Below are 24,027 nucleotides of genomic sequence, written 5' to 3'. Positions count from 1 at the left end.
AATTGAAGAATACGGGGGAAGATGGCTCACCCCCATACGGAGAAAATTCCGCCCCTTGTCTGTCCCCTCGCCGGCAGAAGCTGCCAATTGCTTGCCTAATTGCCGCAGCATCAGCCAATCAACACCAGCCCTTGACGCAGCAACCAATAACACGCCCAACAGCCGCTAACAGCTGCAGCAGCAGCAGCAACCAATCAAATGTCCACCCTATGCACTATCCATGTATAAGACAATCCCCACTTTTTAGCATAATTTTTAAAGAAAAAACCTAGTCTTATACACAGAAAAGTATGATAATTGGGGAGGAGCACAGGGGGCTGGAGGAGGAGGAGAAGAGGGGTAAGTCTTTGTCCTACTGGTGAAACGCTGAATTCAGCCTACACGTTTCCATTAAAAACTGCCCTTTATAAACTTCAAGGATGTCCCACAAATTAGCTTCCCCTTCCAGTATCTGCATACCTGAACAATGAACATGTGTTATCCAGTGTAATGCTGAAGACTCCATCTTCTCTGACATCTTTTTTGTGTACCGTGCCTCCAAACACCTTATTCATCATCTGACAAAATCAGAAAAAGTCAATGAGCTCCCACAATCCAGTCCTACCATCAGCAACACTGAACCATCAATAACACTGGGCTCCCCTCCCCCTTTGCACCAGCATCACCACACACAAAATGAGCCAGGGATCAGGCAACTCATTCAGCATGATGGAAACCCATAGCCAGCGACAAAGCCGCAGCTAATTTGGATATTAAAATTCAACACTGCATGTAATTTCCATGGGATTCGTAATCCAGCCTCTCTTATGTTTGCCTGCGCTGCTCCCCCCTACACCACTATACAGCAATAGACTGGTTCTCATTTTGTTTTATTTTTAATTGCAAAGGATTCCTACTAGCTACTGAATGATGGGGAATGCTATGAGGGGAAAGAGAAGGTTTATTAGCTGCTTCTGCCTTTCTTCGGGTATCTAGCTTGCATTAAAAGCACAAATTTAAAGAGTTACCAACAACATACGTGCTCAATTCTGGGAGAAAAATAAGCCAGGTTTAATAAGATATTGTTGCTTTGCAGGGTTTCCCAAAATGGTCAATAGTGATCCCCTGGGGTCAATGAGCTATGTGTAGGGGATGAATAAAGACCTGAAGGTGGAAAGGGGCCTGGGTGGAAAAGGGGTTTTTGCAAGGCATAGGGCACTAATTTGGAAACTGGAAGTATGAAGCACGAGCCACAGAAATGAAAGGTACAGGCATCTCCCTGGCATGGTGATTGATGATTAGTAAAAGTTGCTTATACACTGATATCACTTGCCTTTATTTACATTCCAAAGAGTTTGGGGTTGGTGTCAATGAAAGCTTTATAGGCTCGACAAGGGGTCAAGGAACTCAGAAGTGTGGAAAACCCTGTCTTAAAGAGCCCTGAAAAACCTCAGGCCTTCTCAAAGTACCCTCTGCACCCTAAATACATAGAGGCAACAAGAGAGTGTGAGTGAGACAGAAGAGTTTGGATTTGATATCCCGCTTTATCACTCCCCTTTAAGGAGTCTCAAAGCGGCTAACTTTCTCCTTTCCCTTCCTCCCCCACAACAAACACTCTGTGAGGTGAGTGGGGCTGAGAGACTTCAAAGAAGTGTGACTGGCCCAAGGTCACCCAGCAGCTGCATGTGGAGGAGTGGAGACGCGAACCTGGTTCCCCAGATTACAAGACTACCACTCTTAACCACTACACCACACCACAGTAGCTGCCCCGCACTGCAGAATGCTCACCTGGTACCCATAGTGACATATTTTCAGCACCAGGTGAAGACTTTTTTTGTTGTTGCGCTCATCCATGCACTTTAGCATTGTTTACCACTTTTAACATTAAATTTTATTTTAAAAATTATTCGGCTTTAGTCCGCCCTGAGAGCATTCAATCATATTATTTCCCTCTTCCATTGGGATCACCATACCCCTTTCTATATATTTACTTTTCTCCCCTGTACCATTGTTGCATTTTATCACATTTATTATTTTACTGTATTATGTTTTGTATTATGGCAGAATTGTACATTCCTAGAAGAATGGGTTACCAGGAGACCAGCAAATGCAAATAATGTTTAGACAAATTTCCTTGACTGGGAGAGATTGGCTAATTGAACCAGTTATGTAGCCTATCATATTTCGCCTCCAACTGCAGTGACTAGAGAAGAAAATAAGAACACTTATTTGGGAGAAAACCTCACAGAGCCCAGTGCAATTTTCTGTCAGGCCTGCAATCAATAGGGCTGCAAAATATCCCAGAAGGCCTGTTCACAGCATCTTTATAATCTTGAGAGTATTTCCGCTAAAGGATAAGAAAGAGTTATATGTCTCCTCTTTAATTAGCCTCCCAAGGCACAGGGAGATAATTTACATTATTCTTCAGCAGGCTATGGAGCACTGTTTAGCATCATCTTTGCTCACTTGGCAATACAAATAAATGCATGCCTAATTTTTTCCTATGCCCTATTTAGTTCTTTTGCCCTTGGCCCCACCCCTAGAGCCCACAGCAGCCAAAACACTGAGGGGATGCATTTGAATATTGCATAACACTAATATCACGGTTGGGTCAATTCCACACAGCAATGCACATTCTGAACTGGTCTGGAGCACAAAGCTTATACGCTCCTTGAAAACACAACCCGGCTGCGCAGATTCAGATTGTTTCCTAATCTGTTCCATTCCCAATTTCAGGACAAAGGTTGAAATAAAGGTGTTCCTGGCAGAGTTCAGATTTGAACACAAGGCCCTATTTTACCGCTGAGGAATGTTTTGGAGGTTTCCTAGGGATTTCCCCTTGAGGAACACCTAACAACCACCTAAACTGCTTTTGAAGAAATAACACCAATGTGAAGGTTTGCTTCAGGTAAAAATCTGCAAGGTAAATTTTGGGAAGTGTGGCTAACCCCCCCTTTTTTTTTTACTTATGTTAACCTCCACAAAGGAGAGGTGCATTTGCCTGTTTCTCAGCAAACATTGGGGGGGGGGGAATCCAATAATACAATGTAATAATAGAGCTACTGGCTCTGAAACATTCTGAAAAAGGTTTGTGGTAATTGATTATAAAGGTAAAGGTACCCCTGACCGTTAGGTCCAGTCACAGACAACTCTGGGGTTGTGGCACTCATCTCGCTCTACAGGCCGAGGGAGCCGGCGTTTGTCCGCAGACAGCTTCCGGGTCATGTGGCCAGATGGGCGGGGTATAAATAATAAATTATTATTATTATATTCTGGCAAACCAGAGCAGCGCACAGAAACGCCGTTTACCTTCCCGCTGGAGCGGTACCTATTTATCTACTTGCACTTTTTGGCGTGCTTTCGAACTGCTAGGTTGGGAGGAGCGAGCACATATTCAATATTTGTTGTTGTTTTATTGTTTGCAAAACCATTTCTAATAAAAAAAATTTGATTATTCACACACCTAAAAGAATCCTCTGCAGTCTAATAAGCAGTTTGGAGGTTGGAGGTGTGAAAATTGCTTCAAGCTATAATCACAAGAAAACATCTACTGGATAACCGCATCTCGTGTCACTGGATAGCCACTGAATCCAGTTTCAATTGCTTGTAAATGCTTAGGCCTTAATCTCACTGACAGCTGAATTGGCTCACCTGTCCTTGGATTATACTGCTCAAGGCTAAAGCTCAGAACACATTGCTCCTCTATTCTTCCGATTCCCTATACATGGAAGAACATCTACTGTTCTGTGCTCAGGGTCTGGATCAGGCTTCATCAGCCTCGGCCCTCCAGATGTTTTTTTGGCCTACAACTCCCATGATCCCTAGCTAGCAGGACCAGTGGTCAGGGATGATGGGATCTGTAGTCTCAAAACTTCTGGAGGGCCGAGTTTGAGGAAGCCTGGTCTGGATTTTCCTGGATGGAACAGCAATCATGTAAGTCCCTATCTGGAGTCAGAGCGCTATAACCTTAAAACAGATTTGTCACCTAATAATAATATAATAATAATAATTTATTATTTATACCCCGTCCATCTGGTTGGGTTTCCCCAGCCACTCTGGGCGGCTTCCAACAAAACACTAAAATACAATAACCTATTAAACATTAAAAGCTTCCCTAAACAGGGCTGCCTTCAGATGTCTTCTAAAAGTTTGGCAGTTATTTTTCTCTTTGACATCTGGTGGGACGGCATTCCACAGGCCGGGTGCCACTACCGAGAAGGCCCTCTGCCTGGTTCCCTGTAACTTGGCTTCTCGTAGCGAGGGAACCACCAGAAGGCCCTCAGCGCTGGACCTCAGTATCCGGGCAGAACGATGGAGGTGAAGATGCTCCTTCAGGTATACTGAACCGAGGCCATTTCGGGCTTTATAGGTCAGCACCAACACTTTGAATTGTGCTCGGAAACGTACTGGGAGTTATATGGTCTCGGCGGCTGCTCCCAGTCACCAATCTAGCTGCCACATTCTGGATTAGTTGTAGTTTCTGGGTCACCTTCAAAGGTAGCCCCACATAGAGTGCATTGCAGTAGTCCATGTGAGAGATAACCAGAGCATGCACCACTCTGACGAGACACTCAGATAGGGTCTCAGCCTGCGTACCAGATGGAGCTGATAAACAGCTGCCCTGGACACAGAATTGACCTGCGCCTCCATGGACAGCTGTGAGTCCAGAATGACTCCCAGGCTACGCACCTGGTCCTTCAGGGGCACAGTTACCCCGTTTAGGACCAGGGAGTCCTCCACACCCGCCCACCTCCTGTCCCCCCAAAATGGTACTTCTGTCTTGTCAGGATTCAACCTCAATCTGTTAGCCGCCATCCATCCTCCAACTGCCTCCAGCCACTCACACAGGACCTTCACCGCCTAATCTACTGTTTGCGATAACTAGGCGCCATTCATGGGTGCGTTCAGGCAGGGGTGTGTGTCCAAACCATCATAAAAGTGATCTAGGTGCACAGCCCTTCAGGATAGCTCAGTTGGTTAGATCATGGTGCTGGTGATGCCAAGCTTGCAAGTTTGATCCCCTGGATTGGGACAGCTGCATATTCCTGCATTGCAGGGATTTGAAGTAGATGGTTCTCAGGATCGCTTCCAACTCTACAATTCTATGATTCTATGTCTGCATTGGACATATGGAAACATGCAATGCACTGCTATTCCTAGTTTCCAGCTCCTTTAGTGATATGTATTAATAAAGCACTAGAGTATCTGCTTTTTTATTACAGTGTTCATACAGATGGGGGGAAAGCCATTCATTATTCCTTCAGCATCGCATCATAGCAGAAGATTATCCATTCCACTCAACCAGTGGGGCCGATGTTTCTATCTTGGATTACAGCCTTCGCCAACGACAGACTACTCCTTGTGCATATAAGCATGACTATTTCAGCGAGCAATCTGAAAACTTGCTTTATTATTATTTCTCACTATACTGTATTTGATCTCTCACAAAGCCTTGCTATTTGAGGGAGTTCTGTTTTGACACGGCATTCATCGCGCTTGACTGTTTCCACATTGTTGCCGCAAACTTTTAAGCAGCGGTATTTGATTTCACAGAGACGAGCAGACCCCGTACACAGTCTTTTGCAAGCTCACTCAGGCTCAGTCATGGGGCTGGTGTTGTTGTTCCTGGATTTGCACACTAATGCGCTGCAGTACAACACCGAGATAGTTCCACTTCCCGGCACAACACACACTTTGTAGGAATTTGTAGAGACAGAAACCAGCTTTTGCTTCCCCAAATTTAGTCAGGGCTTTCCAACGATTTCTGGGGTTTAGACTTCACCCTTAAATAGAACGCAGGACCTGCCCATCTCGTTCAGACCAAAGGCTTATCAAATTCAGCAATACTCTGTTCTCACAGTGGCAAAGCAGATGACTATGGAGTGCAATACAGTAGTACCTCTGTTTACGAACAGTCCTGTTTATGAAGTATTTGGTTTACGAACTCCGCAAAACCAGAAGTAGTGTTTCGGTTTGCGAACTTTACCTTGGTCTACGAACAGAAGCTGAATGGTAGAAGGGAACTGGTGGCATGAGGCCTTATTAGGGAAAGTGCGTCTCGATTTAAGAATGGATTTGGTTTAGGAACGGACTTCAGGAACGGATTAAGTTTGTAAACCGAGATACCACTGTATAGCCCTAACCCAAACAGGTTCCATATCACTTACTTCCGATGTAGAAAAATGAATTGTATAAAATACTTTCTTTTCAAAAAGAGAAACACAGCCACATTGGACCTCTCAGCCTCATTCATGCTGCTCTCACAGAAACCTGGACTTCTCTCGCTGACACCCCTAGGCTCAGCCCCTGCTCTCTATTTCACGATTCATTAAACTTTTCCCACTAGACCCATCCTGCAGGGCACGTGGTTGGGTAAACCACGATGGTTCTCATGGTCTTGCCAGTTTCAATTGCTCTTTCCCCTCCTCCCATTTTGTCAGGGAACTGCCATCAGCTCAGAGGCAAGAGGTGGAAGGGCAGTTGTGTTACAGGGAGCCTCTGAAGATCTTGCGAAGCAGTTCCTCGTCCAATGGGGAGGGGGCGCAGGGACCAGAAGATGCTAGGGAGAGCCTCAACACTGAGCCTGAGCAAAGCGAAGGGGAGGCAAGTCCCCCTCTCCAGCGCAGTAGGTTTGGGCGCAGAGAGGGGAGGAGAAGGATGGGGAGTCACACGACTGTTATGCTGGGGGAGGTACAAGGACCGGCCACGCCCAGATTCTGCTAGCGACTGAGCAGACATGGACTTGCGACACTCTGCACTGTAAATAGTTTGTATTAATAATAAAGCCTGGAAAAGACAAGTTGGAGTCTTGCCTGCTTGCTCTCGAGCAACCACACCATCACCTGACACATTTGCTTTAGAACAGTGTTCCCCAACCTTGGGCCTCCAGCTGTTTTTGGACTACAACTCCCATCATCCCTCGCTAGCAAGACCAGTGGTCAAGGATTATGGGAGTTGTAGTCCAAAAACAGCTGGAGGCCCAAGGTTGGGGAACACTGCTTTAGAAGTTCCTGGTCATTTTAATGTATGCAATTCTCCTGGCTCTCGGTCATCTCCCTGGCCTTCTTTCCTCAGCTGCTCTTCTTCTGTGCTCTTGTTCCTGGCCATTTCAGGACCTATATTCCAGAAGATCTCTTTCTCTCTTCTTGATTCTTGTATTCAAACCTTCTTCCTCCGTGCCAACTCATTCTGCTGGTCACAACTTAGGCCTTGTCACTCCTTCACGCCACTCCGATTTTCGCTCCAGCTAAGGTATGTCAGGTCTAGCCTTTCCACAAACGCCATCCTTTTCTAGCTACCTATTCTAACAAACTCCCTGTTCTATTTTACGTTGATTATTGCAATCATTTGCTTACTGTTTCTTCCTTGTTGTTGTTTAGTCGTTTAGTCGTGTCCGACTCTTCGTGACCCCATGGACCAGAGCACGCCAGGCACCTCTGTCCTCCACTACCTCCCGCAGTTTGGTCAGACTCATGTTTGTGGCTTCGAGAACACTATCCAACCATCTCATCCTCTGTCGCCCCCTTCTCCCCTTCATGGATCACTGCCTTGCCGTGGCGAAGGGGCTTGAAGAACTCAGAGAAGCTATGAACTACGCCGAGCAGGGCACACAAGATGAACAGGTCATAGTGGAGAGTTTTGACCAAACGTGATCCACCTGGAGGAGGAACCGGCAAGCCACTCCAGTATCCTTGCCAAGAAAACTCCATGGACAAAAACAACAGGCATATAAAAGTTTCTTCCTACCCCTCCACTTAAACCTATTATCTCTATTCTCAACACTTCCCCAAGTGCTTCATTTTCTTCTCTTCATGCTTTAATCGCGTTGCACCTCTCTTAAGGGTTCTCTCCACTGGTTTCCTCTATTGAACCGAGACTGCCGTTGACTTCCAAGCCTCTTCACGGTCTTGGCCTGTTATCATCTTAGTTGTTTTCTCTCTATTCTCCTTCTTGGTCTCACCATTCATCAGATACTAATCTTCTTACTAAGCTCCCACTCTCCGTTGTGCTATTCCTTGTCTTGTGTATTCTCTCTCACGACCCCTTCGGGCACGGAAATCTCTCTCTTGAAATATTTGGCAGCCTTGCTCTTTGTTCTCATTTAATAAATTATTAAAACACACTTTTTCTCTCTCTCTTTGGCATTTCATTCTTGATAACGTCCTGCTTTGATGCATTTGTCTTCCTATCATCAGGGCTTATTTTCTGCCCTCTTAACTTTTTGCTGTTGTTTTGTTTTTTGCAACATTTCCCTCCAAACCACCTCTCATATTGTTATCTGGATTGGGAGCCTACAGAGCAGGCTCCCAATATTCACGTTCAGGAATTCATATATCTTAAGCGCTTGTTTTTTATAAGTAAACCTAAGGTCTGTGCATGTAAAGTTCTCACAGTGCCTTAATGAGAGCCCCCAGATTAATTTGCGTAAATGCTAAATATCAAAGCAAACTTAAATACCAATACAAGCCCATTTAATATAACTGACAGGCCACAGCCATCCTTGTTTTTAAAATTATGCATGTTTTCCCCTCAATAGTGATGGCCTCAAAAGGCTCATGAATCACCACACAGCAGGCTTCTGTACACTTTGAACAACAGATGTGCTTGCAAAATCCTTGTATCCATGCAAAGATTGCACCTGGGACTGCACTGAGCGTGATGTGCAAGGAATTAATACACAGCCATTTCTCAATTTTTTTCAAAAGGGTCCTTATCTGCATCTGCTTAAATCAACTTCAAACATAATTTTCATGCATTGTGCAGCTTATACAACACACACAAAAGCCAGCAATTTGCTCTTAACTGAGCTACAAAAACATACAGCCATAAAATGATATTTGCACCTGCATGCCATAGCAGATTCCAAGAACTGGTTTTCCTATCGTAAATATTGCTGGGTCGAACCAGGGAGCATCTTCTGCATAAACTGAATTTGGTCCTCCAGATATGATAATAGCCCTGCAAAAGAAACAGGTATTTTTTTAAAAAAATAAAAAGTAAAGATTTATTTTTTGGAACTAAACCACATTAATTAAATTTCCATTTTAATACCTACTTTCAAAAACAAAAACAAAAAACCTTTATAAATAAAGTTGTGGCATCCTGATCTATAAAATGAGCAAGCCGTGCTTTACTGGAACAGTGAATTCTCATGACTGACATTAAAAAGATTTTTTAAAAAGATGTTCATTAGTGCAGCTTTTAAAAAATTAGTAGCAAATAAGAACCACCCTATAGTTAGATTTCTGCCTTTCTAAATTTCAGCATCCAGCAAAAACAAAAATTATGATATATGCCAATGACTCACAACTCCTAGTTTAAAGGTTGAGGGGTATTTTTGATTCAAGAATCTGAGGCTTCTTTTGTTAATTCTTACAAAGAATAATTCTTATAGGTGTTGTGAAAACTTTTTTTAAAAAAACACCCTATAGTTTATTAGCATTTTCACATTATTATACAACAGTATAGTCCTTTATTCGTGCAGAAGATTGGTGGCTTCGTCGATGTGTGTGCGTTTGGCTGTTGCGGCCCTGCGGGTGAGCAATTTATGGCACCCCCCCCCCAAAAAAACCCCCAAGTCTGGGCAATCCCCTCTGGAAAAAAGCTCAACAACTCTGGGCAATCTCCCCCCCCCCCGCATTTTCTCAATTTTTAGTCCCAAAAAAGAGGGGGCGTCTTATACCCGGGGTGTGTTATACATTGAAAAATACGGTATACTCCACTTAAATATATATATATATCAAAGTTATTTAAAACCAAAGTTTAAAAAATATACAATAAAAATCACAAACATAGTTAGAAACAGATTTACCGTATTTTCCGATCTATAAGACGCCCCCATGTATAAGATGCCCCCTATTTGGGGGGACTCCAATTTAAGAAAATGGGGGGGGGAATCTATCCGCCCCCAAATTTTGGACATTATTTTTTAGGGGGGAAACCTAGTCTTATACACGGAAATATATGGTAGCTGTACTAGAACACAGGTGTTGCCTAAAAGCCCAGGAAAACAGAAATGTATTTGCCAAACAACAAGGCGGTGACAGGGTTGACCCTGGGGACAGTATACCATAAACGTGTGTGTGTGTGTCCCTGTGAAGTAGGTTAGGCCCAATGTCACCCAGTGAGTTACATGGCTGAGTGGGGATTCGAACTCTGGTCTCCCATGTGTAACACTGTTACGTGACACTAGCTCAGCATTAATTTTGGACACTGATGGCACAAAGGGGCATTCTCAGCAGCTATTTTAGAACAGCAAATCGTCCTGTCTCTGGAAAATCTCCAGAACCGAATCCTAAATATTATCTAGAAATACTTAAAAGACAGGGAAGGATACTATATATCTAAAAGCTACCAAAAAGAGTTCACTAATGTAGTAAAAACTTGGAAAAGAGCTCTTTGTAAAAGATTTACATATGAAGCCAATTTATGGAACGCTTTCCACTGTATTAATGATTTTTATTTTATTTTTTAGATTTCTGGAAATTACTTAACACTTTGTTAACCAAGTTGACTTTAAACGCCTGGAAATAAGTGGGGAGAGGAACTATCATTCTGATATCAAACTTCAGTGTTGCAATAGGCACTTTATTTGTAGGCTTGGGCAAACTTTTCAGCTGAAGCCTTTTTGGCTTGAGGCTCTTTTTTAACACTCTTTTCTTTTTCTTAGGGGTCCACAATACAAACAAGCAGCAAGGTTTTTTGTGGACAGCACCACTACAGGATGTGTGAACACAGAAGGGTGGGGGTGTTACATATTCAAATATTCTCCCCCTTGTGTTGCAGCAGGGGAAGGAAATGTCCCTCTGCTATGCAATTTTTTATTTAAAAAAAAATCCTGTCAGGGGAAAGAGTTAACTTAGCATCCTCACAGGCCAACTTCAAAGCATGCAACCTGATGGACTTTAAGCCACTTGATCCTTTGATTGCAGAAATTGGCCCTTAGGGCCTTAAGGAGGTGCCCTAATTACTTAAGGCACTTCCTGAAGGCTCTAAGCCTATTCCTACTGCCTGAGAGTCTCTATTAAAGAAACATATAGGTTTTAAGGGGCGGGAGAATTGTGGTACATTTCTTCTGGGACAGAAGCCGTTCAGATGGGGAGGGAGTGTAATTCACGTGAGACTCATCACTACAATTCCTGCTCAGCTCAAAGTTTTACACTTAAATAGGTTTCTTGGGATAAGGGTGGGCTACAAATAAGCTGAGCAGACAGGCAACTAATCTTTGTTTAGTTTGTTTTTAATGCGGGAATTTGTAATAAATCTGCAAGCGCCATTTGGCTCAGACATTTGCTGGATTTCTGAACCAAAGTCCCTGTGCCGTTCATACAAACTATGAATGTTCAGACAGACCATTATTATGTCTACTGTCATCTACAAAAATAAGCAGAAGTGAAGCGCGGGGGGGGGGGGGAGGGAAGAATAATCTCCAAGTTTTTTCGCTGGAATGCGGAAACAGAGTGTGTGTTTTATACAGCTTCAGCTCAAGGAAATCACAAGCTGTTTATTTGACTTTGTAACAAAAATGGAAAAGTAATATTCCCTGAGGAGAATCGGCATACAGAGGGGGCATTTTCTTCTGTGTATTGAGCTGAAGTTGTGAATGTTTCTGTTGTCACAATCTTTCCAAAGGAAAACAGGCATATTTTAGAGCAAGACACAGGCAATCTATGCGTCAGGCAAAGAATAATCTGAACAGGAAATTTAGAGAAGACAGTGTTGTCATGGGACGCTCATTATCTTATGCAGGAACAGATTCCTTGCGAGCCTTTGCTCCTGTTGTGAAGACAATCTAGAGAGGGGCTGGGTGTTTCAAACAAGCATTTAAAGGAAGTGGGAGGAAGGAGTATGTGGTTGTGATCCTGCCACATCCCACAACTCCTGGTTTATAATATCCTAACCCACTTCATGATCACTTCAGGAACTCGTGGAACTGGCTGGATTTCCAGACCTCTGTGGGAGACATTTATGAGGATTACTTTCCTGTTGAAAAGCCTTGTTGAACTTTGAAATGGCCGCACATCATCTACTCGTTCAACTCCTGCCACTCACTCTGTTGACAGACGCTCCCTCCTTCCATTTAACAGAAGACAGAGCTCTGGTTTTAAACAAAAAAACAAGCAACCAGCTGCAATAATAGCATTTAAAGACTGTGCCACAGAACTGGTAGGTTTAGGAAAACAAGTGCACACCTCTTGTCTCTGCTGCTACTGCGTTTTTAACATTCTGATAAGAAAAGCTTTTTATGGGGAGGTAAATGGACTTGAAATCTAGGAGGTTTAAGCTGTTACCTTCTGCATTCAGTCCTACAAGCGTGTTTGAATTCATTCTCATTGGCAAATCCTAGAGGTGGCTAAATTGCATGCCTTTATTTGTTGTTGGACTCCCAAACCTCATCAGCTCTAGCCAGCATATTCAATAGTCAGAGATTATGGGAGTTGTAGACCAGAAACACCTGGAGGACCAAAAGTTAGCCACCACTGGTTTTATCTTAGGCACTAAAATAATATTTTCCTACGGCTGCTGTACCACTCATCTGTTTTTTACCAGTAATGCTTGCTTTGACATTGACTGGGTGCCATTTGTCCTGTGAATCTTGTTAGGCCACAATTGTGGCACTGGAAGTTCTAAGTCAAGGTTGCTTCCACCATCCTTGGCCACTGGCTGGGGCTGATGGGAGTTGGAGTCCAACAGCATCTGTAGGGCCACAGGTGAGCTGCCCCTGGTCTAAGTGTGTGACTGTTCAAATAGCTGCTTGAAAAGCAATTACCGTATTTTTCGCTCCATAAGACGCACTTTTCCCCCTCTTAAAATCTAAGGGGAAATGTCTGTGCGTCTTATGGAGCAAATGTGTGGTCCCTGGGGCGGGGGACCCCAGGCTTCCCTCGCCAGCCCCGACAAGCACTGGGAGCAGCGGGAAGTCTGCGTGCAGCCTTTCCGCTGCTCCCCAACCTGCTCTTTGGGGCTGGCGGTGGCTTTCCCGGGCCTGGCGGTGAGGGAAGCTCTGCTTTCCCCACCGCCAGCCCCACAAGCGAAAGGAACCTGAGGCTATCTGGAGAGCGAGAAAGGTTGGTGCGCACTGACCCATCTCACTCTCCAGATAGCCGCCTGAAGCCTCCGGAGGCTTCGGGATGCCTTCTGCTGAAGCCTGGAGAGCGAGAGGGATCGGTGCGCACTGACCGCTCTCGCTCTCCAGGCTTCAAAGATAGCCGCCTGAAGCCTCCAGAGCGCAGCGGGAGTTCGGAGGCTTTGGGTTCCTTTCACTGAAGGGTAGGTGCCTCTTCAGCCAAGGCGCAGCACCCCTTCAGCTAAGCGGGAGGAGAAATGGAAGGGGCTCCGTTTCTCCTGCTACTTTGCTGAAGGGGCGCTGCGCAGAGAGGGGTATAATTTTTATTTATTGTTCTCCCCCTCTAAAACAAGGTGCGTCCTATGGTCGGTGTGTCCTATAGAGCGAAAAATACGGTACTTGCTCCTCAACTGAAAGGTCCAGAGAGTACAATAAGCAAATTGCTTGTTGTCTTTTCCCCTCATCTCTCTATTAAGGAATCCTGATGGATTCCACCTTAATACTACTGGGGGAGAAACAGCAGAAAGGTTCCGAGTGAGCTTGTCCTCAGCATGCTGATAACACCCAACTTGATCTTTCTGTTCCATTCAACCCCTTCTTCCCACAATCCCAGTGTCTCAGTAGAGGGAAAGCTCAAAGGTCTTCTGATCTGAAAAGGGTCAAGCCAGGAATCCCACCACTGAACTTGAATCTGACCCAGTGTTTGCTATATGTGAGCATGTTAAAGGACATTCCAGGATGGTCCTTGATGGGTTGGCTATCCAAATCCCCTCCCTCTCAAGGCTAGAACTCTTTCAGAAGGATTTTGCATGTTTTAACATCTGATATGTCGAGTGTCAGATCCAATCTGCATTTGCTTTAAAAAAAAAAAAAGCAGGGCAGTATGTTGAATGGTCTGCATCATCTCACAATATTCCTGGCAACTGAATGACTAAATGGAACACTCTATGGAACACTCCCTAAACATAGGAGAAACATAGGTTATAGTGAAGGTTCTAGAGTAGACTTCTATCCTGTACTGGTCTTCTGCCTGGCAAGGGGAGCATTCAAACATTCAATCCTCCATCTCCACCCTTTAATGCAGTGGTGGCCAAATTTGGCCCTTCAGCTGTTTTGTGACTACAACTCCCATCATCTCTAGCTAACAGGACCGGTGGTCAGGGATCATGGGAACTGTAGTCCCAAAAGAGCTGGAGGACCAAGTTTGGCCATCAACACTCTAATGGTATAAAATCCCAGGATAAGAAACCATGTACATTTTCCTCAGTACATCCCTCACTAGGTGTTCCAAAGCTGATATCGGAAAATTGATTTGACAGTCAAGTTCTACATAAAAGCACCATGCAAGTCCTCCTTCTGGCTTCCCAGACGAAGATCAGAACTTAAAAGGTAAAACACAAAACAGAACCAATCTTACCGGAATCCCTGTTCTTTGATGGCAAAGGCAGGTGTTTCCAAAGGGAATATCTCTGACTGGACAAACAGTTCTCTGACTCGGCGATCTATGACTTTCCCATACTGCGCCCCAGCATCAAGTATCACTACAGCTCCATCGTAGCGGCAGAGACCATCCTTGAGATCTTCTCCAGCATTCTCCAACTGTGAACATAAACACTTTTATCACTCGGATTACCAGCACAGAGCAAGAACAGAAAATTAAACTACTTTTAAAATGAGAAGTAAGTAGCTAAGTTAATTATTTAAGATAATTGCAAGCTCTTGCTTTGGGAAGTCTCTTGGAATAATTAAGAGTGCATGGGTTTTTTTAAAAAAAGCAACAACAACCCTAGACATTATATGCAATAAATAGAAAATTTAGGAGAAACACGTTGCATTAGTCAAGTTTAACAGACACTATTTATTAATGAATATAGATGCAATGTTGGTCATTTTGCAGCCCTTGCTAGGGCTCTAACCCTTCCTTCCTTTTTTGCCATTGCTTCTGCTAGAAGCAGCATCTAGTAATTAGCAACACTTTTATGGGAGAGGGTCACCCAAGAGGAAGCTTGTAACAGTCACTCAGCTTGGGCAAAAACGTACTACTTTCAGGTGAACAGGTTGGGAAGATTTTAGAAATGAGATGAGACTGCATCCCTAATCGGGCTAAGGATGTGTCACAATAAATTACTAGCACTAGCTGCAGAGACAGATGGGCTAATAAAATGCGTATTCTAGCAACCTTTGTGGATGTATCTAGAAGCGTAGCTTAGAGATTCAGGTGGTATAGGATGTGAAATTGTTTATAATTGTATATATCATATTTTTCGCTCTATAAGACGCACCAGACCACAAGACGCACCTAGTTTTTGGAGGAGGAAAACAAGAAAAAAATATTCTGAATCTCAGAAGCCAGAACAGCAAGAGGCATCGCTGCGCAGTGAAAGCAGCAATCCCTCTTGCTGTTCTGGCTTCTGGGATAGCTGCGCAGCCTGCATTCGCACCATAAGACGCACACACATTTCCCCTTACTTTTTAGGAGGGAAAAAGTGAGTCTTATAGAACAAAAAATACGGTATGTGTGTATGTGAAATTGTGCAATTGTTTTTATTGTGAAACTGCTTTGAGGTATTTCAAGGGAAGTGACTGATAGATGGATATAAATAAATGAATTGCACTCATGAAGGGAATAAATGGGGCTACTTCCATACAAATAGGTCTGCCCATACCATAATACTCTCCTTCACAGTATGAACTGAAATGACCTACGCATTAGGGCTTCAAAACTGGTTTGAAGTCCATATTGTGATATCAGTTTCATCATTTCTGACCTGGCAATATATCACGAATCATAACGTGTGCGTGTGTGTGCTATGCAAAAACCACAATGAGTGAAAAACCGTGAAGCCAGTCAATGCTTCTCTCAATTCCTGAAGCCCCTGTTAACTCTTTTGGCTCAGCTGTCCCCTGCTCCATGCAGTGGGCAGCAAATCACAAAAGCAGTCACTGGCAAAAATCAGGATGCGGGGAAAACTGTGAAGCCAGCCAATGCCTCTACATAGCTCCATCCATATTTCAGACATTGTGATATATCAGTATAACACAATATTTAGCTGGTGATATATCACAATGTTGAAAACCAGATTTCACGCAGCCCTGACACACACTTTAGTAATTTTTTTTAAATTAAGAGACTGACTGCAATCAGAAGAAAACTCACAGACAGAACACTTCCTTTATACTGTGCAAAATTAAGCATTTTCTCCTTGGCGCATAGGCTGCCACAATGGAATGCCTAGGCACCATTCCCACCCTCAATGAGATGAGGATGATGAGGATAATGATGAAGATTCATTCTATTTCTATACCACTTTATATTTTAAAGAACAAAGCTCAAAGCATTTTACAGCACATCAAAACATCAGATAAAACAATCCAGAATAAAACTGTTTCAAGGAAAATATTTAAGATCCTTCTCTAAATAACACTTTGCTTTCCCCAGTCGCCAACCTGTCATGCAGAAATCTCCATGTGGTCGCAACTGGACCTGCAACAGTCGCAAAACGAGTCTGGCACCTGGCTAATTTTGAACACTGTTTATGGCTCAGGTGTGCATGAACTTGGGCAAGAAAAGATCCCCAAAATTAGGAGCTGGAGTTGGAGAAGGTACTGTTCTGTTGGTCAGGCACAGACACAAGTATTTTTATACTAGGCCTCTACAACCCAGAGGTTTCATGTTACCTAAAGACCTAAACTCACCAGACTTAGGTCCCAGTCTGGTTCCAGCAACCATGGTTCAATTCCTAATGTCCATGGCATCAGGGAGCCTTGGGTGTCATTTGTGAATAAGCAATCATTCTTGATTTAAGAAATCAAGGCTGCTATGCATCATTCCACGCATGCTCTTAAGGAAGAGGTACGGAATGGGTTCCACATTAAAATACTGCAGTCAGTCATGTGTTGCATGCATCTCACGCTAATCAGTTTGATTTTATAAGAGTGCAACTGGATACAAGATTACAGATTTCGACTGGGTGTTAAGGCAATCTTGTAATGTGTGTGTGTGTGTGTGTGTGTGTGTGTGAGAGAGAGAGAGAGAGAGAGAGAGAGAGAGACTATAACTGCCAAATGCAAAAGTAACAGAGGATTAAATATAGCAATATCCTTGGGGTTTAGAGGTTTGCAGTGTTTATGTACTACATCTGTTTTCAAAACAAAATACAAAAGGCTCTTCTGCCATACAAGCACAAATGGAACATTGAAGGGGGATGCATTGAGCGAAGCTTGTTTTTCTACTTCCGTTTACATTCCTTTCCCCTAGTAAAGTAGCACTAACGGTGGCTAACAATATTCCAGAAACTTTTATTTCTTCTCCATTCTCCCTTCTATTTTCCTGCTTCCCCACTTGTGGTCTCTCTCTTGCACGGGACATGGGTGGCACTATGGTCTAAACCGCTTGCCGATCAGAAGGTCGGTGGTTCAAATCCACATGACGGTGGTGAGCTCTCATTGTCCCAGCTCCTGCTCACCTAGCAGTTTAAAAACATGCCAGTGCAAGTAGATAAATAGGTACCACTGTGGCAGGAAGGTAAACGGCATTTCCATGAGCTCTGGCTTCCGTCATGATGTTCCGTTGTGCCAGAAGCAGTTTAGTCATGCTGGCCACATGACCTGGAAATCTGTCTGTGGACCAACTGCCACTCCCATGGCCTGAAAAGCGAGATGAGTGCCACACCCCATAGTCGCCTTTGACTGGACTTAACTGTCCAGGGATCCTTTACTTTTTACCATCCTCTTGCACGCTAACTATGGTTAACATCACAACTTAACCAAACTGAACCCACAGGAGCACCAGGGTGGTAGTGGCAGTGGAAGAGGCTGAGTGGTGGTGGCTCTGCCCATCAAACCAGGTGCGGTGTTTGATTGGCAGAGATGTCCCCACACCGCGCTGAGGTAAACCAGGAGTGGCGTTTGATTGGCAGAGCCACCGCCACTCGGCCTCTTCCTCTGTTGCCATTGCCAGGAGTCTCAGCTCCGCGGCAGGTTCTGGCTTCGCGGCACGGGCCAGATTTAGGACCCAGGTGGGCCTGACCCTGCCCAGGGGCCGTAGTTTGCTGGCCCCTGTATTATGACATGACTTAACCATTCGCCGTTCAGTCAGCCTGAGCAATAGGCAACGTATTCAGGAGAAGCAGCAGCGGTGGTGGTGATGGTAGCGGCAGCCCCTGGGAAAGCAAGCACAGCACCTTCGTTCTCTAGGCGGGGAGGATGCCCGTTTCGTGCCAACATTGCCAGCCCTTCAGCGAATGAGGCAGGCGGCAAACCAAGAAGGTGGCTGGGGGTGGGGTGGGTGGGGAGGAGGACTATTGTCCCCCTCGCAGTGTGCATAGGAATAGATAGATAAGTAGATAGATAGTCCGGCCCTCCACAAGGTCTGATGGACAGTGGACCGGCCCCCTGCGGAAAAAGTTTGCTGACCCCTGTCATAATACCATCATGTGGATTCAAGTGAATGCAGAGTACTGTGGTCAGTAGCTGCAATAGTAGGATTCTATATGGCACATAGTTTCGAATACAACTGAAATGATAAAGGGGAAATCATTAACGAGCTAAGAACATTTGAATTGAAAAACTTCATTCAGGAAAGAAGGCTGTGACGGGAGACAAGGGAGGTCAGAATAAAATTACAATAGGCCCTTTTCTTCCCTTTTCAAGATATCAGATTGTGTAGATTAATTCAAATCACAAGCGTCCACGCTGAAATAAATCATCTCATTCATGAGAAGTCTGCAGTTATCTGTGACTGATCAACCAAACAAACCAATTACATGATGAAATATTTTTTTTAAGTCATCTCATGATTTGCTTTACTGGCAGTTTCCTGTGCAAGTTCTAGAGATCATGAATACCCCAAATTGAAACAAAGATGAGAGCCCAATCCTATACTAGCCTATCCTGCAAAAGGAACCCCTTCTTTGCTCTAATGTCAAAACACTCAAAACACCAGGACTGGTTTAGCAAAAGTCATTGACATTACTGGTGGGTGGGTGGAATGTGTGGCACGCGCATGCTAACTAGCTATGTAAGTAGCTGGGAAATGAAGAAGGGAAATAAAGGCATCAAATAAATATAAATCAAATCTATACGCCCTACCTTGCCCCTATACTATGGAATTCCCTCCCCAGAGAGGCACATCTGGTGCCTTCATTGTACAGTTTTCATCATAGGCTGAAGACACACTTCCTTTACTCTGGCTTTTTGACACCTAAGATATATATATTTTTAGGACCCAGCTTAGTCTTCAGATTCTAGATTGTTTTAACTAGTTTTAATGTTGCATTTTTACATCTCTGTAATCCACCCTAGGTACTTACAGAGAAGGATGGATGGAAATTATCATACTCACCACCATCCAAGATTATTTTGCACTGAAAAGTGAGTATCACAAGTGAATTTAAATGCCATTTGACCAGGTGATGTTAAAAAAGCTTTTGCCATGGCAGAGGCAGACACGAATGCCCAAGTAAAAAGTGCAATTTCTACGTAATATCAACCACAGGGCTCTGAAGATCAGCTAAAGATTGATTTGGACCTTCCCACCAAAATATTCTCAGAATCAGCATACTTAGGGATAACTAACAATTTAAGGCAAACAGATACCCAGCATTAAATGAAGTCCGTTCGACATGCCTGACACATACGCTCACTCATCTCAATTCAGAGAGCTGTTCTGAGTTCACAGATGCTAAATGTTCATACAGAATTCTCCCCCTGCCCTTTTGTTTCTAAGTTGAGAAACTTAGCGTTGGACATGGAAGGTCATCCATACAGGAGCAGTTCTCTGTATCTAATGTGTCTTCCCACAGCCCATCTGCCACATTCACTTTTTACAAGGCAAATCCACTGGTTACATCATGTGGAGAATATTTCTTATACTTTCCCTAGTGACAGCTATGTGTTTAACTTATCACGATGACTGTTAGCTGTCAAACCTCTCACCTGACAAGGCTTGGTCATAACAAACGTCCCCGACGTGGAACTGGCAAGAGGAAGTAATTGGGAAGTTGATTCAAAGATGAACGTGGAAAGGGGGTGGGGGCTCAGTCTGACAAAATCATAATGTTCAAGTTCCCCAAAAAGAGCTGCAGTACCCACTCACCCACCTATGAGCACAGACTCCCAGGCAACTACAGCTGATCAAGGATAATTCAGTTTCCCTAACACAAGGGAGGGGACGCAGGTGGCGCTATGGGTTAAACCACAGAGCCTAGGACATGCCAATCAGAAGGTTGGTGGTTCGAATCCCCACGAAGGGGTGAGCTCCCGTTGTTCGGTCCCTGCTCCTGCCAACCTAGCAGTCTGAAAGCATGTCAAAGTGCAAGTAGATAAATAGGTACCGCTCCGGTGGAAAGGTAAACGGCATTTCCGTGTGCTGCTCTGGTTTGCCAGAAGAGCCTTAGTCATGCTGGCCACATGACCCGGAAGCTGTCTGCGGACAAACACCGGCTCCCTCGGCCAATAAAGCAGGATGAGCGCCGCAACCCCAGTGTCGGTCACGACTGGACCTAATGGTCAGGGGTCCCTTTACCTTTACTTTAACACAAGGGAGGGGGAGAGAACAGGCCGTCTTCATCTGCACACATTATACCAGGCATCCCCAATCTGGTACCCTCCAGATCTCTTAGACTACAGCTCCTGTCAGCCTTAGGCAGCCACGGTCAGTGCTCAAAGATGCTAGGGCTTGTAGCCATGACGAAATGGCACCAGAACTGCCACCGAGTTTGTGATTTGGATGTTATGACAGATATCAGGAACTGTGACCCTCACAGATACTGTTGTGATTCCAGCTCCACAGTCCCAGCCAGCATCACTAATGTTCCCAGATGTTGGAAGTTATAGTCCGACAGCATCTGTTAGGTACCAGGCTAGGGAAGGCTATCTTATATACCACATGGGTACCCACGTTCCATGGCCACAAAGAAGAAACTGTGGAGGCATCATGGAGAAAGCTAAACTGCCAGCACCAACCATCTAGAAAGACATACCCTCTAGAAAAGTTTTGAAAGAAGGGGGACAGTCCCCTAGCATTCTAACTGGATAACCCTAGTCAGTGTCAGTGAACACAGCAGGCTTATAAAAGATGCCATAGAGAACACCTTGCTCATTGTTCCTCCTGCCAGAAAGCATTTAGAAAACTCCAGTATTACCAGGCATATGCAGCTAACAGCAAACAAGCTTTCTAACATGCTAAACACATGCATGTTTTTAAAGGGGAGGGGGCAGGCTGCATTCCTGTACAAACTGAGTTACCGTATTTTTCGCACCATAGGACGCACTTTTTCCCCTCCAAAAATGAAGAGGAAATGTGTGTGCGTCCTATGGGGCGAATGCAGGCTTTCACTGAAGCCTGGAGAGCGAGAGGCATCGGTGCGCACCGACCCCTCTCGCTCTCCAGGCTTCAGGAAGCTATCCGCAAGCCTTGCAAGCCCGGCGGGAGTTCCCGCGGGCTCACAAGGCTTGCGGGCAGCAGCCTGCAGCCCCGGCGAGTGTCCGCAAGCCTTGCGTGCCCGGCGGGAGCGCGCGAGGCTTGGCGCGGCAACCTGTCCCCGTGCTTTGGGCGAGTGTCCGCAAGCCTTGCGCGCCCGGCGGGAGGTCCTGCCGAGCGCGTGAGGCTTGGGGCGGCAGCCTGTCACCCGAAGCACAGGGAGCCCTCCGGAGGGCTCTCCGTGCTTCGGGCGAGTGTCTGCAAGCCTTGTGCGCCCAGCGGGAGGTCCGACGGGCGCGCGAGGCTTGGGGCGGCAGCCTGCCGCCCGAAGCACGCGGAGCCCTCCGGAGGGCTCCCCATGCTTCGGGCGAGTGTTCGCAAGCCTTGCGCGCCCGGCGGGAGCTCCCGCCCGGCGCGCAAGACTTGGGGCGGCAGCCTGCAGCCCGAAGCATGCGGAGCCCTCCGGAGGGTGCCCCGTGCTTCGGGCAGGTGTGCGCAAGACTTGGGGCCGCAGCCGCGGCTGGGGGGGAATAAATTTTTTTTATTCATTTCCCCCCCCAAAAAAACGAAGTGCGTCCTATGGGCCAGTGCGCCCTATAGAACGAAAAATACGGTACACAACCCCCCTTGACTTCAATGGGCTCACAAAACCCTGCACAGAATCAGGCTGAAACAAAGGCAAAAATCGTCAGAAGATTTGTGCAACAAAAAAGGAGTTCAAAGCTTCCTTATGTAGATGAAGAGACTGGAGAAAAAACTACTAATATAACAGGTTCATAGTCTGGGAAAACTTTCTGAAAACTGAACACTTTAACAGACAGCTCAGGCTGCAAAAGTTTTTTGTGTTGCGACCTGTATACACTTAAGAATTGGAAGTGCAAAGAAAAAGTAGCTTAACCTTCTGCAGAGAAATGAGAAAACAGAGCAGAACTACTAAGAACATGTCCAATAAAAATTCTACGGTTGACACAGTTGGTGTTAGCTGGTTGTGCGCTGCGTATTCTGATCACTCTCACTCTTATTCAAACAAGATTATTTCACTCATTCACCCCCACCTTGCAAAATTAGGTGGGTTACATCAGCTAGGCAGCCACCGTTCTCTACCATACAAAATGACCCACCAGATCAGAATACCGCAAGTCTATAAAGGTAAGCAAGGCATTTACAAGAAGGCAATGCCAGCCTCTGGAACAAATGCTCACTGGGGCAATCTATCAAAAACATGCAACACCTTTGTTAAGAGAGTTATTGACTCGAGGTTTTCCTACTTGGATCTGGGCAGGATCTGAGAAGCTGCCTCCCCCACCACACACACATCCTACCTGGGTCACTCAGGTGTGTGTGTACAAAGACCTGCTAATAGTGCCACATGTCCCTGTGGTGAAGCTTGCTGGGACTCAGGTAAGTTCTTTAAGTTTTGGCACCAGTTCTCTGGAATTCTCTTGTCTCAAAACAGTGTTCGAAATTAGCCAGGCGCATTTTGCACCTGGCTTTTGACCACTTGCGACCAAGTGAAGATGCCTGGGCACCAGGAGGCTGCCTGATATCTCCACCATCTGAAGATGCATGCCTGGGGATCCTTGGATCTGAACTGTTTTCATACATTAATACCCCATCCTGTAGAATTCTATGTGTTATATTTTATCTGCACAATCGGAAAATGAATTTCTGGAACCAGAATGCTTTTTCTGTGCAGCCTGAGCAGCAGAAAAAGAAAGAGAGGTTGGAATAGGCCAATATATATGTGGACTGTCCCTGGATCAAGTTGCTCTTCTTCTTTAAGTTCTCAAATATCTTAACCTAGCTCAAGGTTACCATCTGAACTAGCCAGATGTTTAACTCAGAATCAATCACAGTCTGTCCATCTAAGACTTTAGAACTGTCTTGCCCCAAAAGAGCAACTAGATGTTTTGCCAACTGTAACCCCGGTTTAAGGAGCCATTTGGCACCTAGCTTATCTCATAGAACAGGGTATATCATAGAATCATGGAGTTGGAAGGGAACCTAAGGATCATCTAGTCCAACCCCCTGCAATACAGGAATATGCTGCTCTCCCTTATGGGATCGAACCGGCAACCTTAGAGGTTGTCAGCACCACGCACTAACCAACTGAGCTACGTCTTATTCATCTTGAGTTTCCAACACTGCCTCAAAAGTGAAGCAACTTCCAACACTGTGCTGTTTTTTTAATGTGTTTTCTTTTCTCCCATGCTTTCTCAAACCAGTCTATTTTATTTCTGTTGCTTTTAATGTTTCTTGGTCTTCATAAAATCATAGGACCGTAGAGCTGGAACCAGGTCATTTAGCAATGGGTTTTACATTTCTATTTCTGGACACTGCTTGGGCATTCTCTGGGCACTTTATAAATTATGAAATAAATGATGTCTCTTCCATACCATTAATGCCTTTAATCTGAAACATTTGCTCAGTGGTAGAGCATCTGCTTTGCATGCAGAAAGTCCCAGGTAGGCTTGGGAGCATCTCCAGGTAGGCCTGAGAGAGACCCATGTCTGAAATCCTGCAGACCTGGTGTGTGCAATACTGAACTAGCAGGACCAAT

The 24,027-nt window shown here is 44.9% G+C and overlaps 1 protein-coding gene across 3 annotated transcripts in view; it reads right to left on the bottom strand.

Annotated features, from left to right (window-relative positions):
* The window catches only part of GMPS (guanine monophosphate synthase), a 45,513-nt gene that overhangs the window by 16,325 nt on the left and 5,161 nt on the right, over positions 1-24,027 (bottom strand). For 2 of the 3 annotated variants that reach the window (XM_053390338.1, XM_053390339.1), the window contains exons 2-4: positions 14,463-14,644; positions 8,823-8,937; positions 460-557 (exon numbers count right to left, since the gene is read on the bottom strand). In XM_053390338.1, coding sequence (XP_053246313.1) covers positions 460-557; positions 8,823-8,937; positions 14,463-14,644 — 395 coding nt within the window. Of the gene's footprint in view, positions 1-459; positions 558-8,822; positions 8,938-14,462; positions 14,645-16,741; positions 16,810-24,027 lie in introns of all 3 variants that reach the window. The other variant, XM_053390337.1, reaches the window with a different exon arrangement.

The sequence above is a fragment of the Podarcis raffonei genome, chromosome 5 (genome assembly GCF_027172205.1).
Source record: "Podarcis raffonei isolate rPodRaf1 chromosome 5, rPodRaf1.pri, whole genome shotgun sequence".
Taxonomy (NCBI): Eukaryota; Metazoa; Chordata; class Lepidosauria; order Squamata; family Lacertidae; genus Podarcis; species Podarcis raffonei.
This window is presented reverse-complemented; position numbering and strand designations above follow the sequence as displayed.